The sequence below is a fragment of the Passer domesticus genome, chromosome 6 (genome assembly GCF_036417665.1).
Source record: "Passer domesticus isolate bPasDom1 chromosome 6, bPasDom1.hap1, whole genome shotgun sequence".
NCBI classification, from domain to species: domain Eukaryota; kingdom Metazoa; phylum Chordata; class Aves; order Passeriformes; family Passeridae; genus Passer; species Passer domesticus.
This window is the reverse complement of record NC_087479.1, coordinates 26,276,910-26,293,397: the sequence shown is the minus strand read 5'-3', so window position 1 is coordinate 26,293,397 and position 16,488 is coordinate 26,276,910. Positions and strand designations below refer to the sequence as shown.

The 16,488-nt window shown below is 35.0% G+C and overlaps 1 protein-coding gene across 11 annotated transcripts in view; it reads left to right on the top strand.

Annotated features, from left to right (window-relative positions):
- NPAS3 (neuronal PAS domain protein 3) overlaps positions 1 to 16,488 on the top strand; it is a 591,061-nt gene that overhangs the window by 288,581 nt on the left and 285,992 nt on the right. For all 11 annotated transcript variants that reach the window (XM_064423979.1, XM_064423977.1, XM_064423983.1 and 8 more), the window contains one exon: positions 6,831 to 6,913. In XM_064423979.1, coding sequence (XP_064280049.1) covers positions 6,831 to 6,913 — 83 coding nt within the window. The remainder of the gene's footprint in view (positions 1 to 6,830; positions 6,914 to 16,488) is intronic.

Sequence of the window (16,488 nt, the reverse complement as noted above, 5' to 3'; positions counted from 1 at the left end):
TGTTCTGACTTGATGTTAATACCCTGTCCTCCTCCTGAGAACAGAACCAGTGACACTAGCCATTTCTGTAGCAATGGTGCTGTAAAGGAGTGGCAGCAGTTTTCTTTTCAGAGGAATTTTCATACTAGTTTAAAAATAAGGTAATAGAACTATTTTTCCAGTAAGGGTCTTTCTGTGATATCTGAATAAGTAATCCAGATTTATCACTCATTTCTTCATGCAGTCATAATGTTTATGCATTTTTTCTGCTGGTAGAGCCAAATCTCTTGGAGTGGACATTTATTTAAAGGACTGATAAATTATGACATTTTTAAGCCCTTGATTCAGCCCACCTTTGTGTGTCTCTCTCCCTTGCACTATCCATCTGTCTCTATCTCTTTCTCTTCCATACTTCTGTAGAGTTTTTCCCAGTCTATTTACAAGAGATGGATTTCCTGGGAAGTGTCTACCTCACTTTAATTATTTTTCTTCTCCTGCTATTGATTTAAATTGAAAATATTTGTTTTTTACCTTCTGCGTTGTCCTCACCATGTTGGAGAGTGTATGAAGTTATTCATTCCTTCTCTTTTTCTCACTAGTTCTTGCCAATGTTCCTGAATTTCATGGGAGGGGAATAAAATGAATGCAGGAGCATGGGCCCTTGTATTTTTTGCACTGTGCTTCAATTTAAAGCAGGGGTGATTCTGTCTGCCACATCACTCCCTCAGGTGCTGCCATTCTTGAACTGGAGGCTTAGCCCTCTCCCTGAAGAATTTCATTGTCAGGGAGAAGAGTGGGGGTTCTCCCATGAAGAATTTTAATCACCCTGTCTGTAGCCCTTTTGAAGGAGGCACAATAGTTCCTATAGTAACTACTACAGTGTGGGAGAAAGGGCAGTGCTCCCACCCCCAGCCACAGATGGAGAACTCTCTTTGCTTGGATGACGGGAAATTCTTGCACAGCAAAGATTTCATCCTTTACAGTGAACAGAAAAAAAAAAATCTCTGAAATAAACTCTTAAATGTACATGTGCTAATTAAGAAACAGTGCTAGTTATCAAGCAGAGAACACAAAATATACTTATTTCATTTTTGGGGTTTCTAATTTTAAATTCAGAAAAGTGGGAAAAAAGGAGAGATATTTAGGACTTAAGAAACTTTGTCTCCTCCTCCCAGCCACCCTATCCCCACCCCCTAAAGAACAAATCCTGTGGGAAGGAGCAGACTTATAAACCAAATGAAGGTAATTGGAAAAGGAACAGGCTCCTAAAGCAGATGAAAACTTACACTATGACAGTCACTTATCTTGCTGCTTTTCTCCATTAATTTTGAATGTTTCTCAAGGGAAAGACATGTTATGTCTTCAAATCCAATGATTTCAGTTCAATTAACAATTAATATTCAATTAATATAATAACTTCTGCTTTTTGACAACATGTAAATTTTATCAATTTAAGTTATTGAAACTAAAAAAGCTATTAAAAAGAAGTTTAAAAGTATTAAGCAGCTTGAATTTGAAAAGCTTTGCTACAAATTCTGGAGCTTTTTCAGAGATGAACTACTGAAAATAGTAAAGCACACCTTGTGTTACATAATACTTTCATTAAATAGCCAGTACATTCTTGACAACTAGGAGGCTATTCCATGGAAAGTTTAGGTTTGCTTTCTCAGCCATGGATCACCCAGTAATGAATTCATGCTCTTTACCGGTGACCAGAAGATAAATATCTAGAATATGAGGCATTCTTGTACACAAAATATAGATTTGACGTGCTGTTGTTAGTTTTGAAAGTTGATTATCATATACTGCATTATACATCTTACGTGTAGTCCTTTGTGACAAATTTGTTCTTATACTTTATTGCTGTGATACTTCTTTGGTAATGACACAGTATTAATGATTCCCATAGCTTTACTAAAGCAAGATAAAATACCTTTCCACATATGTTGCAGCTTCATCTAAGATTTATTTCTTCTTCCCATCTGTGAAGGTGGATAAGAGACCTAAATTTTGGATCATATGATGGCTTACAGTGAGGTAACTGATGACACAATTTAATTTCTTTGGATACCCTTTCCAAATCAGAGGGCAACACCTCTGCTTACATCTTGCTGTTCATCTCTTATCTCACTTTAGATCACGATTTGAATGTACATCTTGTATACCAGGTGTCCTCAGCTTCTAGGTGGAGGGGTTCTTTCTTACTGGAGATTTCTTTCAAAACTTAGAATTGGTCCTAAATGGGATAGCAAGGAACAATCAATGGGAAAAAAATATTCATGAAAAAGTATTAAACATGCAGTAAAGTTTTGGGGGTTTTTTTTGGTTTTTGGGGTTGTTTTTTGTTGTTGTTGGGTTTTTTTTGTTTTGTTTTTTGTTTGTTTTTTTTTTTTTAAAAAAAGGCTTCTATGAATGTTAGCATGCAGAAATACTGGGATCTAATGTTGATTACACTTCATCCTTTCCTGAGACTGAATCCTCTCTTGTTCAGTTTAGGCCTGCAGTCAGTGTCTGTCTTTTCTAAAACACGGCTTTTAAAAATTTCCAAATTACTCATTATATCTCATGAGAAAGCTCCAATATTTCAAGATGACATTGCACCTCTTCCTGTAAAACCACGTTGGTTACCAAATTCACCTCCATTTTCTTTCATGAACATTTGGAGTTTTCCATAGAAATCACAAAAGATACATTTTCATCAAGAATCTTCTCTACACCAAGGCAAATATATTAGAAATTGAATTGTTTTTTCAATAGATATTTCTTTCTACTCTGAAACAACAAAAAAAGTTATATTCTGGGAAAGAATATTTAAAATATTATAGGCACACTCATGCTGTGAACTGTTTCGCACACACAATCATCAGGTTCTTATGCTCTCGCATCTGGCACGATCATGTATTCTGTTGATACCTATGGGGAAAAATATTAACCAACCCTATGTGATGCTGCTGTGCAATTAGCCTGATATGGTAACGTATTTTGTGAATAAAGCTGGTAATTTTCTTTTTTTTGGTGGGGTGTTTATAAACTTTCATATTTATGTAGACCTGCTCCGGCTTTGGTAATTGAAGTCTGTCTTTATTGGGAGTCATAAGTAGAGATCTTCAAGATGATCTCTGTTTTTTTATAATTCTTCACCCAGCAGATTGCCTATAAGTTTACAGTGTGGTGGTCCTAAGTCCACCTCTGCTTCCAAGTGAACAAAACGTTCTTCTTAGAAAAATCAACAAAATTAAATAAAAAATATAAGGACTTTGAGGCTAACTAGGTAAAATATTTTAGGAGTAAGTAAAAGTTTAGGGAAAAGAATTTTTAAGTTCAGTTTAGTTTTTAAACTATTATTAAAGGAATAGAATTTTAAAGTTCTGTTTGAATTTTCCAAAATTTTCCACAAAAGCAGTTTATGTTGAGGGATGTCATGCAAAGTCTCACAGGAGTTTTTTAGGGGAAACTGATAATTGTGTTCATGTGTTGCTCTTCCATTCCTTGTGATCAAAGAATACTGCTTGTGCTGTATTAGAACTCTGTCTGCACCAGTAGAAATGCATAGTGAACATCAGTGTTTGGTCTGTACTCCCACACATTAAAGCTGTGCTTAAGAGGAAATCCTTCCTTTTCTGGATGCAGAGAAATCTTTGTTAGGCAGTCTACATTTTTCTTTTTCATGGTTTCCCACTTTTTGTAGCACAATTGCAAATGCTCTCGAGGTTGCATTAAGCATGCTTAGACTGCCCCCAAGACACTTTGAAAGGGAGGTGGCTCTTCCTTCCCCTCATGCATAGCCAGATTAGTCATTGAGGGAGGAATTTTAAAGAGGAACTAATGAACAGTTAGAATTTTGTTTTTATGGAATAATCTCATGCCAGGAATAGACATGTCATTTTGGATAGTAAAGGTCATAGTCCAATGCCTGGGAAAGTAAAACATTTTCATTGACAAATTCTTCTGCTCCAGAACAACAAAGTGCCCATGTGAAAGCAATCTTTCTATCTTCTTGTCACTATTAAAAGTCAGTGTTTAGTACAAATATTGTTTCAACCAACTTTTTGATTAATTTGTGCGTTCAGGTGTTAAACATTGTCGACTAAATGTAGGCAATACAAAATATGACTACGTGTGTAAAAGTCTATTCAGAGATGTTTGTTCATACTGCTAAAACAAGAGAAGCTTGGAAAAATTTAACCTGGATTTGCAACTTGTTTCCATTGTGACTCCTTCTGGAGTTTGGTACATGTGATTCAGCCTTCTCCACATCCTAATTTCCCCTGCTTCATGTAACTCAAAAGAAGAAATTTATTTCATGCATACAGTATTTTGTTTCTGGAAAGAGTCTGCATTTAAAAAGGGAATCCACATTTTAAAAAAATATGTGCATCCACACCTTTAGGTCTGTGAAGGTTGCTGAGCTACTTTGATTTATGGATTTTTTGAAATACATCTTAAATTTCTTGCTCTTCAAGTTTTCTGTGCGTGGCTGAGCTGTGGCTGCTGATGGTTCTGTCCACAGGGTAAGAGATTTAGATGACTAGCTGTGGCTTGTGTGATGGAAAGCAGTTCAGTATTTATAGTTTATGTTTTGAAATTTTAGAATAAAATAGCATTGGGACTGCTTTTTAATCCAAACATTTCAGTCTATGTCTTCCTTTCGTCTATTGGCACGCCAGCAATTCATTCAATACAAATAAGAGGTTTTGTGCTGTGACTGGACTGTGAGATTGCCATGTTTCTGAAAGGTATCAATGTGGTATGCACTTATATACCCAAAATAGCATATTTCTTCTGCTGCAAATAGATATCAAGAATATTTGAAAGCTCATGTAAGTAAAATAATAGGACAGTGAATCCAGATGATCAAAGAATTTAAGTTTCCCTTGTTCTATATTTGTTGTCTCATTCCTCAAAATATGAAGAATGATTGTTACGGAAATGCATGAAATAAGGTGCATATTTAAAATTTATTCATTTATCAAAAAAGAGTTGCAGCATGGCTACCAGAAACATAATTCTTTTCTGTGTAATTTATTATCATGATTCTAAAATTAGGAACCGTGATTCTAAAATTAGGAACCGTCATAAGAACACCACATCACCTGACTAAGAGCAAGACACATAAATCCAAGAGTTCTAGTGATAGAAAAATGTCAGTGAACTGAATGGCATGAAAGTACTACAAGATATTTGTCTACGTGTATCTTATGGAGACTACTATGAAGCAACGTCTAGCAAGCCAAAACTGAATTTGCTTTTTTGTTTCTGATAGACTATAAATGAAATAACTGTAAAAAGCATCATGCTGACAGCAATCATGATCAGAATACTGAAAATCATTACAATGCTATATATTTTGTTTAGTCCCACAACTTAAGATAAAGTTTTCTTAAGAAATACAGTCTTGAGGAGTTTTCTTTCAGGATGTTAGTGTCTATGTCCTTGAATATGAGAAAAGAGGAGGACTTAGAAATACCAGCTCTACAGCAGTCTCCATTTGTAATTATGAGCTATTGCCTGAATCTATTAGCTATGAAGCCACCTGTTTGCTCAGTATAAATAGCTTAGAATTTCCTGCAAGGAAATTACATGAAACATCAATAAGAAATGATATTACATTTTCAGGTCAATATGACTATCATTACTTGGCATTTATCTTTTCCTACTGATATCATGTTTGGCAGCCAGTATCATAGAAGACCTAGAAATTGTTGCTCTGTGTTTTGTTTCCGTTCGTGTTAAATTGGCCTGTTCAGTAATGGCAGTCATTCATTCTGCTTGTTTTAACAGATCCTTGATATTTCATTTTTCTTATCATACACTGTAAAGACAGCAATGTGTAAAGATGGACTAGTGCTGTGATGGTTTCAGAGGCATTAGTCTCTCATGAGGATCTTGGGATGTAACTGCTTTTGTGCACACCTTAGAAGGGTGCAGAATGAGCTTCGCCTCTTCTCTCTGCTGTGGATATGCCTGATTTTGTCACTAAGACAGAAAAGAGAGCTTCCTGCAGCCCTGTGCCATCTTTTTTGTGCTCTGGCTTTCTCTGATCATGTGGAAAAGGTAGCCCAGGCCTGAGAAGAAGCCTCAGTTTACAGTAGATGGCTACATTTGTTTATATGCAGACTTAATTTCTGGCTTTGTGTTCCTGGCATACAGTGTTGAACAGAATATTAGTTTTGTGATTTCTCAGCCTTTTTTGTACTCACTGCTGCCTTTGAAGCATAACTATCTATTAGTCACTTTGTACTTTTAAACTACTTAATTTAGACACTGAAGTTTCAAGTACCTGTTCCAGCAATTAACATGGATATCTGGGGTACTAAAATACTTCTCTATACTGAGGAGAACTTTGCTTTGAATACTTGATGTATTTCTAATGCTGACTTTTTAATGTTGCCTTTATTTCATTTCAGTTTCAAATAATAACATGTTCAGATAAACCTCTCAGATGTTTAGTAAAATAAACTTCCTAATCATGAGTAACATTTTGTTCCTACCCCACATTTCAAAACATTTACAATATGTGTAGCCTCTTTTTCAATAGTATTTTTCACTAAATTCTGCATGCTTTCATTACTGTAATCCTACAGGGATTTGAGATATATCTGAATAAACAAGTCATTTCCAGATTTATTGGATACTTAAATAGATTTGTTTTAAAAAAATATCTTTTTTATCCTACAAAATTGAGTCTTAAATTACATATTAAATTACCAAATTAATATACTATGTAGAAAACAAAATTTAAATTAACACCGGTGTATTAAGATGCAAAACATTTAAGGGGTTAATGTCAGTGATGAGGATGCATGAGAACTAAATGTGCAGACCTTGCAACATAACTGTTTTTTATTCAGTTATAGGTGCCCAGCGCAGGAGAAGCCCCAGTGCCCTTGCCATTGAAGTATTTGAATCACATTTGGGAAGTCATATATTGCAGGTAAAAAAATGGCTTTTCCAAGAAAAATCAAAATATCTACCTAGTTATATATCTGCCAATAATTTGAATAGTATTGTTGTCAGCACTTATATTGATGAGATTTTTTTTGTGCTCATATTCTTCTACTCTGAAAGTCCCTAATTGGGAGACTGTTAATGAGAGGCAAGGCAAGTGTTATTTTAGCTGAATCACAATATTTTGATGTTTAGAATTGTGCAGTAGGTGTTTGCTTGCAGAGTGCCCTTATGTATTTGTGTGAATGTGTGTAAAAGCTAGTATTTTGTGTTAGTGATTTGTTGTGTCATGTATCACTTCAAGGTTGGGTTTTTCCCCACTTTGGTTTATAAGCACTGCTTTCTCCATGATATCCCAGTTGTCACAATTATATATCACGAACTTGGAGCAATTTGCAGAGATTAAAAAATGAATAGAAGTATGCCTCTTAGGTGTCCTTAGCTGTGGGCTGAAAATTGGTCTGGTATTTGTCAAACTAGTTCATCACATGGCACAAGTCATCATATTCCAGGAAGACTCAACTGAAAAACAATGACTTGATGGAAATATTCTTGTGCATGATTTATTTTGCCAGGGTTCTTACAGCCTTTCTTAGACTGAAGTGATCAAATGTAGAGTACAAGCAGTTAAGAAGAAAATGTGATGTGCTTTGCACTAAGGGAAACCCAGCCCTATGGAAATAAAACCCACACAGTCTTTTCTAAGTGTGGCACTGAATAACTGCTCTTATTTAGCAATGTACACAGCTTCCCAATGCAAATATATTGTCTGGTGTATTATCTTTTGAGAGGTATGAGAGAGGTAAATTAGGATATTATCATGAGAAATATTCCACTTAATTTGAAATGATTGAGAGCTATCTCTGTACTAACTCAGCTGTGGTATTCAAAAGCACTATAGATAATGTCAGAATTTTCACATCTTTATAAAGTAACTAAATGCAGAATAGCAACAAAGATAATTTTAGGAAAACATTAATTTAACTAGTAGAATTAATTTCTCTTTGGAACAGGAATCATGAATGAAATGATTTGCTTAGTTGTGCACTCTTGGCAGAGGTCTAGGTCAAGTTTTTGATTCTGTAAGCAAATACTTTTGTTGTAGTCATTGTGTCAGAGATCTGCACCAATATATACAGTACTGTGTTTGCATATTAGGCAGGAACGCTGCTATGTTGTCTCATACATAGAAAAAAATGAAGAACTAGCAGTTTTGTGATATTTCAGTTTATATAATTTATCAGTATGTTGAGTGTGTCAACATATATATCCTAAAGGTATGTTTTTTACAATATTATTTATAACTCATATACAAATAAAACCTCATTGAGACTGATTTATTTACACTTTTTAGGTGTTAAGTATGACTCTTATAGATGAAAATGAAAAAAACTAGGATGGCCGCTTTGAAGACTATTTGATATTTGAGTTTTTTCCTTACTGTATATTAAAACACACAGTGACTTTCATACTTGTTTAAACTAGATTCCACTTATGGATTATGGGTTTTTTTGAGTTTTCTTTTTGAGTTTTTTTAGGTTTTTTAGAATTTGTTTGTGATAAATTAAGGTGTTTTCAGGACATAACTTCATCATACTACTACTAAAAAAACCCCTGTATTGCGCTTGTGTACTCGAAACTGAGGATTTTAAATCAAGATTACCATCAGCCTTGTATTGAATATCTGTTGAGGTGTGGCCTTTTTAAAGAAGGTGATACCTTTATCAAAGTACTCCCATGAATCTCGCAGTTGATAATAGGCGGTTCCACCCTGATATTTTTGAGACCCTTGGTGATGGATAAAGGAGAGTATGAATTAAGAGTGGTGGCAGGTTTATCATGACATGTTAGATTTTGTCTTATTTTAGCAGAGCAATTAAACCTTGGGAGGAAAACATGGGTCATCCATTCAAATGCACCACTTCTAAACAGATCAAAATGAACTTCAAAGTACTGCCTTGTGGTCTAATAGGTAGAAATATAATCACCTGAAGACAGAATGGTTTTTAAAACAACAGTTGGACAGACTTTGTGGTGGAATACAGTTCTAACATGTTCTCACCTAGCCTGCTGCTCACAGAAATTATTTTCAAATAAGTTTCATGATAAGTATTGTTTGCAAGTGAAGTAAACAACCTTGATTATACCTTGGGAATTTTGGTTCCAGAGTCTGCTGTCTGAAGAATTTGAATTAATAGTTTGTGTAATCCTTTTCGCTATTAGTGTTTTGAAGACTCGGTTTAGTGTAAACTCAGAAATTAAGGACCTCTCTAATATTTTTAATATTTTGATACTTCAAAATATATTGATAGACAGGTATGCATAATACAGTAAATTTTTTAAAAGTGGACATAGTTTATTTAAAATTACATTACAAAAACAGAAATGGAGGTACATCTTGTGGTTTTTCTACATTTTGAGTCTACAAGTACGTAGTGTCAGTCATATCTAGGTATACATTATATACATGAGTCTTGTCCATCCATATTAAATCCATGTATATACGTATAATACTTAGTCATCATTGAATGAAGAATGCCTTCTTCCATTACTTTTTTTTTTCTATTATTAAGGAATCAAATGTTTAAATACTGCTTAATTGATGATTGATACTAAGGGTTTTCTCCCATATGCAGTTAGGTACAGAAAATAGAAAAGTAAAACTCTACCTGTCATAAGAATAAAAGTTTAAAAGTTATTGATTTTGGTCTGAGATAGCATTTGTGACCAGGGATCATACAGTTAATTTTGTTTCATTAATGGCAGACTTCATCAACTCCAAAAAAATCAACACATTATTACCTTTACATAAATTCAGAGATGAAAAATTGAATAAAAACCCTGATAAAAGAATATTTAGTACTGTTAAAGGGCTTCATTTGAGTAAGGCTGGATGCATCTTTGCATTTGTCCTTTGTGCAAATCTAGATATACAAAGAGGCATATACTGTGCTTACATATGAAATCTGACACTCGTGCACATCCTCACGGTGAGAGTGGTGAGTCCCTGGCATTGGCTGCCTGGGGAATCTGTGCCTGCCCCATCTCTGGCAGTGCTCAAGGCCAGGTTGGGTGGGGTTTTGAGCACCCTGGGATAGTGGAAGCTTCCCTGCCCATGGCAGGGGAAGGACCCTTTTAGCCTGAATCAGTCTAAAATTGTATGAGTCTATGTCAAAAAATCTCCAAGCCACAGCTGATTGCTGTATATCATGCTGAGGAGATTCCCAGTGGTAGCTTTGAAGCCAAAGGCACTATCCACTCTGTGCTTGTGGAAAAAAAGACACCACAAAAGATGACTGCTCAAACACTATTACATCAGAATCTTTATGTCAGGGTAATGTCTTTTAAATGTTTTCCAAGTAAAATTACCTGAATTATGAATAGTAGAGTGGGATGTAATGGAGGAGAAAAGTAGATAATGGCAACATGTTAATTAATTTTTGACAAGATTTTTGATTTGCCAAATTATAGGCTTTGTTTTTCTTGTCTTGTACATTCTTTTTCTTCTGAAAAGTGGTGTTATAACGAGAATAGATATCTTTTGGTTTATATTTCTGTATATATATCTGTCTATCAACTAAATCCAGAAAAGTAATTATTTCTGGTACCTACTATTAAAAATTTGGCTTAAATTAGTTGTAAAATTTAGCAAGATTTTAATCAATTTTTCAGGATCTCTGGATTTTTTTTTTCTGTAACTTCATTGCTATTGAGAAGGTGTGAAAAGGGGTCAGTAACCCCTAGTCTTCTTATAATCAGGAATGATCAGGAAATGTAGAACTAAATATAGAGAAAAGAGAAAGTTAGTGAATATATTTGCATATGCAAATTAGCTTAATTGATACTGCTTGCCTCTACAGGGATTTTTCATTACAAACTGGAGTGCTACATTGTTCAGCTCATATTGAGTAATTTAGTAACTAATGAGACCAGTTTGCACTAATTTGCATATGATAAATGAGCTTAATTGCAGTAAATAACTTGGAGGCATAATTACTTAATTTTCCTGTGTTGCATGGCTTTTAAGTTCACGTATGAACAACTCAAGATAATTTTGCATATTTAAATTAGTTGCTTTTAAAATTCTTGAACAAAAAAGAACACACCTTACAATTTGTACCATAAAACAATTAAAAGTATAATGTACAATATTAAAAAAAAAATAATATTTTGAAAATATATGTTTCTTTCTCTAAAAACATCAGTGCCTTTTTAAAAACTAAATATTTTGAATTAATCACAATGAAGTATTTTTAAAGTCAGGCTAGGATGGAAAGATGGTACGAGTAAAAATAATAGGAGTGTGTATCTGAACTGTTGTGAGCAGTATGCATTTTGTATTTCTGCACACAAGAGTGATAACTTTCATAATTGCATTCTTCACTTCAGTAGTGCCTATTCAACTGTTAAGAAACCAACATTTTCATATAGCATTATGTACATATTACATACACAGTAACTTGGACACTAGTTGTCTTAGATCGTCTATACTGTGCTACCTCATTTTGTGTGAAGAAATCCAGTATAAACTGGACAGATACTGAGGTGTCAGTGCAACAAAAAGTGTATCCTTTTCTTCATTTTGTGGACATGTTCAATTGTGAGCATTGTACAATGAGTTTCACAACACACAAACAAAAACAAAGAAACAAAACATAATCCAAAATCAAACTAATTGGAAGACCACAGTTAATTTTTGCCATGTCCCTAAAGTTATTGCACATTAGATAATTTTGATACATTTGATGGAATTGAACTGCTGAACTAGACAGAGAAAAAAGCCAACTAACAATCTCATTTATTCCTGTAGCAAGATCTGTTGTGCACCTGTGGATGACGCTTGGATGACAATTACAAGTGGATAACAATTACTGAATTCTCCCGTTCCGTAAAAGTCCCCTACCTACCTAGAAGCTGGAAGACTTTTTGAGTCTTGGAAATTTGATGAGACTTGCATTTCCCTTTTACTTTGTGCTGTGCTTTTCTCTTCCATTAAGTATTTTGTGGTGAACAAATGTCTTTTGCAAGGCAATTGCAGTATCAGATTCAATAAGAGAAGAAAAATCAGGTTCCCTTTAAGTTCAGAGGAAAAGCAATATCAGTGAAAACAATCTGACCCTATAGGTTGTATTCTTCGTTGAGTCAAAAGTCACAAACTACAACCACTTAGCTTTAATGAAGTGGTTAACAATATACAGAGGATAGCTGTAGTGGATGTCCAGTTGTGTCCAAGATGACCCAACAAAATTACCTGAAATATGCACAAGGCCTTTAAGTCCTTGTTTTACTTCCTAGAAAACTCTGTATCACCACAGTCTTGATCATGGAATGGCATCCCATAATGGGAGCAGAATTTGAGCTACTTGGAATCTAGAAATGGCTCAAAGGCTGCAATTTGGCTTTACCCCATGCAGTAGTCCCAGACTTTCCATGCGTGAAAGGCAGTCTTGGTTCACATGCTTTTTCACTCCACTGGAAGCCTCTGATGGTGGATGGAACTTCATGGAAGATTTAATTGTCTCTTTACCTTCATCCTGTAGAGAAGACATGGGCTACTAAACCGCTGATGTTATTTTAGCTTTTCCTTATTTCAAGTCAACAGATAAGCAAACCACCCTCATCCTATGGGTGTAAGAAGCCTAATGTATTGCTAGTATTGTGAACAATTGAATAATGCCTCTCATCCTAATAGTTTGACATTCTTTTTCTGTCTATTTTTAGTAATGAATCCAACACTGTAATAACAAGACTAACATAAAACTGTAGAAATATTATCTGTTTGTCAATTTAGTATACTACTGTGCTTCAGAGAGGGGCCCTTATTAATTGTGAGGTAAATGTGCAGATGAATACAATTTCTGTGGTTTCTAGTGAATCATTCCAGGTGATGCCAGTACCATACAGAGTAGCTGAGTCATTGGTTTGTTTTCTGGAGTACATCAGATGAGCTTAAATTTCTCAGGAAAGAGGAAAATTAATGTTTCTTCACTCCAAGTGAGCACTCTAACAGTCGGCTGTTTGCAGGTAGCTAGTACCCCATCCACCTGCACTCCTAAACTGAAGTAAAGCTGTATCTGCAATTGTGCTCAAGGGGCTGATCCCATCCAACTCTTCGAGCTGTGTAATAGCTGCAAATAACAGATTGAACCATATTTGTGATACTCTCAGAAGTACTCAAGGTCACAGGAATGATCAGCTGAATGCAAACAAAGATTCTTAATATCTCAGTAGTTACAAAATAAAAGGTTTTTTCCCATCTTCAGCCAGAAAAAATTGGAAGTTGTTATCAGGAAAATGTTTTCACATACTCCTCAAGTTAATGCTGTTTTATCATCCAGTTTGTAATTCAATGTTATCAAACATAGAAGGTGCAGAATGAAATACCAAATTTGAAGGGAACTTTCATACAATTTCTCTTTTGTCCAAATGGGTCTTGTTCTCCATTTCTGCCACTATTTTTGTAGAATTATAAACATACTTTTTGGAACAATGGTACTCTATCAAGCTTTCTAGACAAAAAGTGGAAAGAATTCACTCGACAGTTTCTCTACATTATTTAATCATGTCTGGAAGATGTTGCTATTAATCCATATTAACTAGATTAGAATATACAGAGACAATGACACAATTCATTTTTGAAAAAAATCATTTTGCTGGAGAGTATGTGAGTAAAGTTCTCCATACATTGTAAATATGTGTGTTGAGCATGCAACCAGTTTAAATTGGGCAGAATTTGTGAAAATGTGTATTGAAGGCAAATTAGAGAACAGTAAAGAGAGCAAGTTATCTACATTTTTTGCAGTAGTGAACAATTCTGGATGGTACAAGTGTTGCACACAATTAGCAGTGTAATGGAGAAACAGAACTTTTTCCTGAAGGGGAAAAGAGTACCCAATACTTTGCCTTGGAAGCCCATTGTTAGTTAAGTATTAAAATCAGCCAAGCAGTATGAATAATCATAAGTTAATGAGATACAAAGTTCTAAATTTTTTCTTTCCCCACAAATGTTGTGTAAAACTTTATAGTGTTTTAATTAGATAGAGGCAATACACAAAAAAAAGAAGTTGACTGGCTAGGCTATAGCTGAGTGGAAGTCTCATTTCTTCCAATATTTGAATTATTATATATTTTCTTGTCATCTGACAAGAAAATTTAAAAAGTGGGAAAAGAGACAGGAAAGTGTCGGAGTGCTATAAAATATTAGGGAGAAGATTTATCTTCTCATTTACTATTTTCAGTCATTTTGAATATTACATAATGAGGTTCTCTCTGTATAACACTAGTCAACACAGAAATGGTGACACAAGACTAAAGGTGAGGAAGCAGCAGATGGTAGTACTGATGGAGGATTTTTCCAGGCTGTAAAAGGTGTCAGGAGAAAAGACTTCTACTGGCTTGGAAATTTGAGAAGGGCAATTGCTAATGATGATGTCAGTGGTACACTTTCTGAGAATGAAGAAGACTGTTCAGCTTCTTGTCTGCATTGGGTTAAAGGGCTAGACTACTGACTGACATCTGTTAGCATGTGTCAAAGGCAGACGAAAAGAGGAAAATGTGAAAAGGCTGACAAAACTAAGGGTATGTTGGAAAGCACAGATCTGTTCTGTCTGAAAGTAAAAAATTTTAGGATGAAATAGAGGTTAAGTTATGCATCAGTAGCCAAAAATAAAGTGGAAATTAAATAGATTAATTAAGAGGAAGTAGTGGTTGCAGATCAAACCACTCAGCAAAGCGATGCTAAACTTTATATTGGCAAAGAGCAGTGCATAAATGCAATGAGACAGAACAAGTACAGGGCAAGTCAGAACTAAAGGTTTCTAGATTATATAAAAGTTCTGTGAGGGAATGATTTCTATAGGACATATATTGAGTCTACTTTGTGTACTTAAATTTTGAATCTGAACTTCCTAATTTTCAAGTACAGCCTATATTTATGAGTTTTCTACCTGAGATTAAGTGGCATCCAGAGAGTTTGGGTATAAAACCAAAGGGAGCACCAAATGCTCTTAACAAAATGCAGTTCAGAAACTCAACAAAGAGGAAGAAAAGGCATTTATTTTATCTACACCTCTATCCAAAATGAAAAGCATTTAGTATGCAACCGTGTTTTCTCTAGAATAGTTGATGATTATACAGCTCAATTTAGTAATACAAAACCAGAGATATAACAGTAAGAAATGGGATGCTGTAGTGCCTTATTATAGAATGAACAATGATGGATTTATGAAGTAAGAGATTGTACATATTCTGATGAAAACATAACTTTCTAGAAAAGATACAATACTAAGTGGACATGACCAAAGACATTAAGAACAAAATCTTAAGAAAAAGAAATCCAGGGGTGGAGAATATCAGCATACTAAATGGTGTGTTGGGGAAAGATAGGCACACATTCTTCTTGGAAGCAGTAATTTGGGGTGACATGAAATGTGTGTTTATTGTGTTCAAACACCACACCCCAACACAGTTTAAAGGCGGGAAGTCAGTGTAAATGCTGAAATGTTGTGAAAAGAGTCATAGGACTCTGGTAAGAAAAGGTTACTATCTTGCTTTGCAGTGTGCCTTTCCAGGAACGAGGCATTTCCAGTAGCAACTTTCTCTTTATGATTTGAGGATAATGCTATTTCATCTTTCTGCTTCTTTCTGTAGATTTCTATAAAATCTACCTAGGAATCTGTTCATGCTTGATCAGCAATCACTCCTCAAGTACTTTGTAGATTGACAGTCTTCTCAGATCATACTCTTGTCATAAAATGGCAAACTCTTATACTTGATGTTAATTTATGTAGAGATTTAGAAATCTAATTGTGCATTTTGTTCTAGTTTAAGTGATTCAAGGTAAATATAAGTATTTGAAGCTGAAAATAAGCAGAAAAAGGTCTCAGAAATTTTAATGTTGTGGGCCTCTATTCACTGTTGGATGCTCTTTTGCACTTTAAACATGTGTAAATGCCACTGCATGCTATGATATGGCTCTGGTGTTACACCAGTTTAAATTATAACAGAGGTTAACTTGATACATTGCATGATTCTAAAAAGGGCTAGGAACAAAGGCTAGATCAGAATCTGAAAAGGTTAAAGGAGTTGCACAGACAGCACTGTTACAAAGGACATCTCAGGTCCATTAGCTGGAACATATAGCAAGAGAATTTCCTGGGTTCAGGAGACTCAAAAGGTGCTAATTTGCATACTCCAATTTGTCCCAGTCATAGCAAATGCATCAGATTGACTCCATAAGGGCAGGGCTTTCAATCTGGACTTATGGCAGAGGTACAGCATCCGAGCACTTGCTGCCCAAGGGGTTATATGCTAAAAGGAGACTGGGGAGGTGTGGGAAAAAGCAAATTGTTTTGCAATTGGAGCTTGGAGCAGTACACTTAAACCTGCATTTCATATGGCAACTATATATATAGAAGCGTGCAGTTTCATTTAATAAAAAAATATTTGATCTGAGCAGGACATGTACACATACAGTGATGTGTCATTTAATTCCTGAGAAACTATTTGAAGAAAATGACATATCTCAGCCCTGTTTGCTGACCATTTTGTTGTCACCTGCTG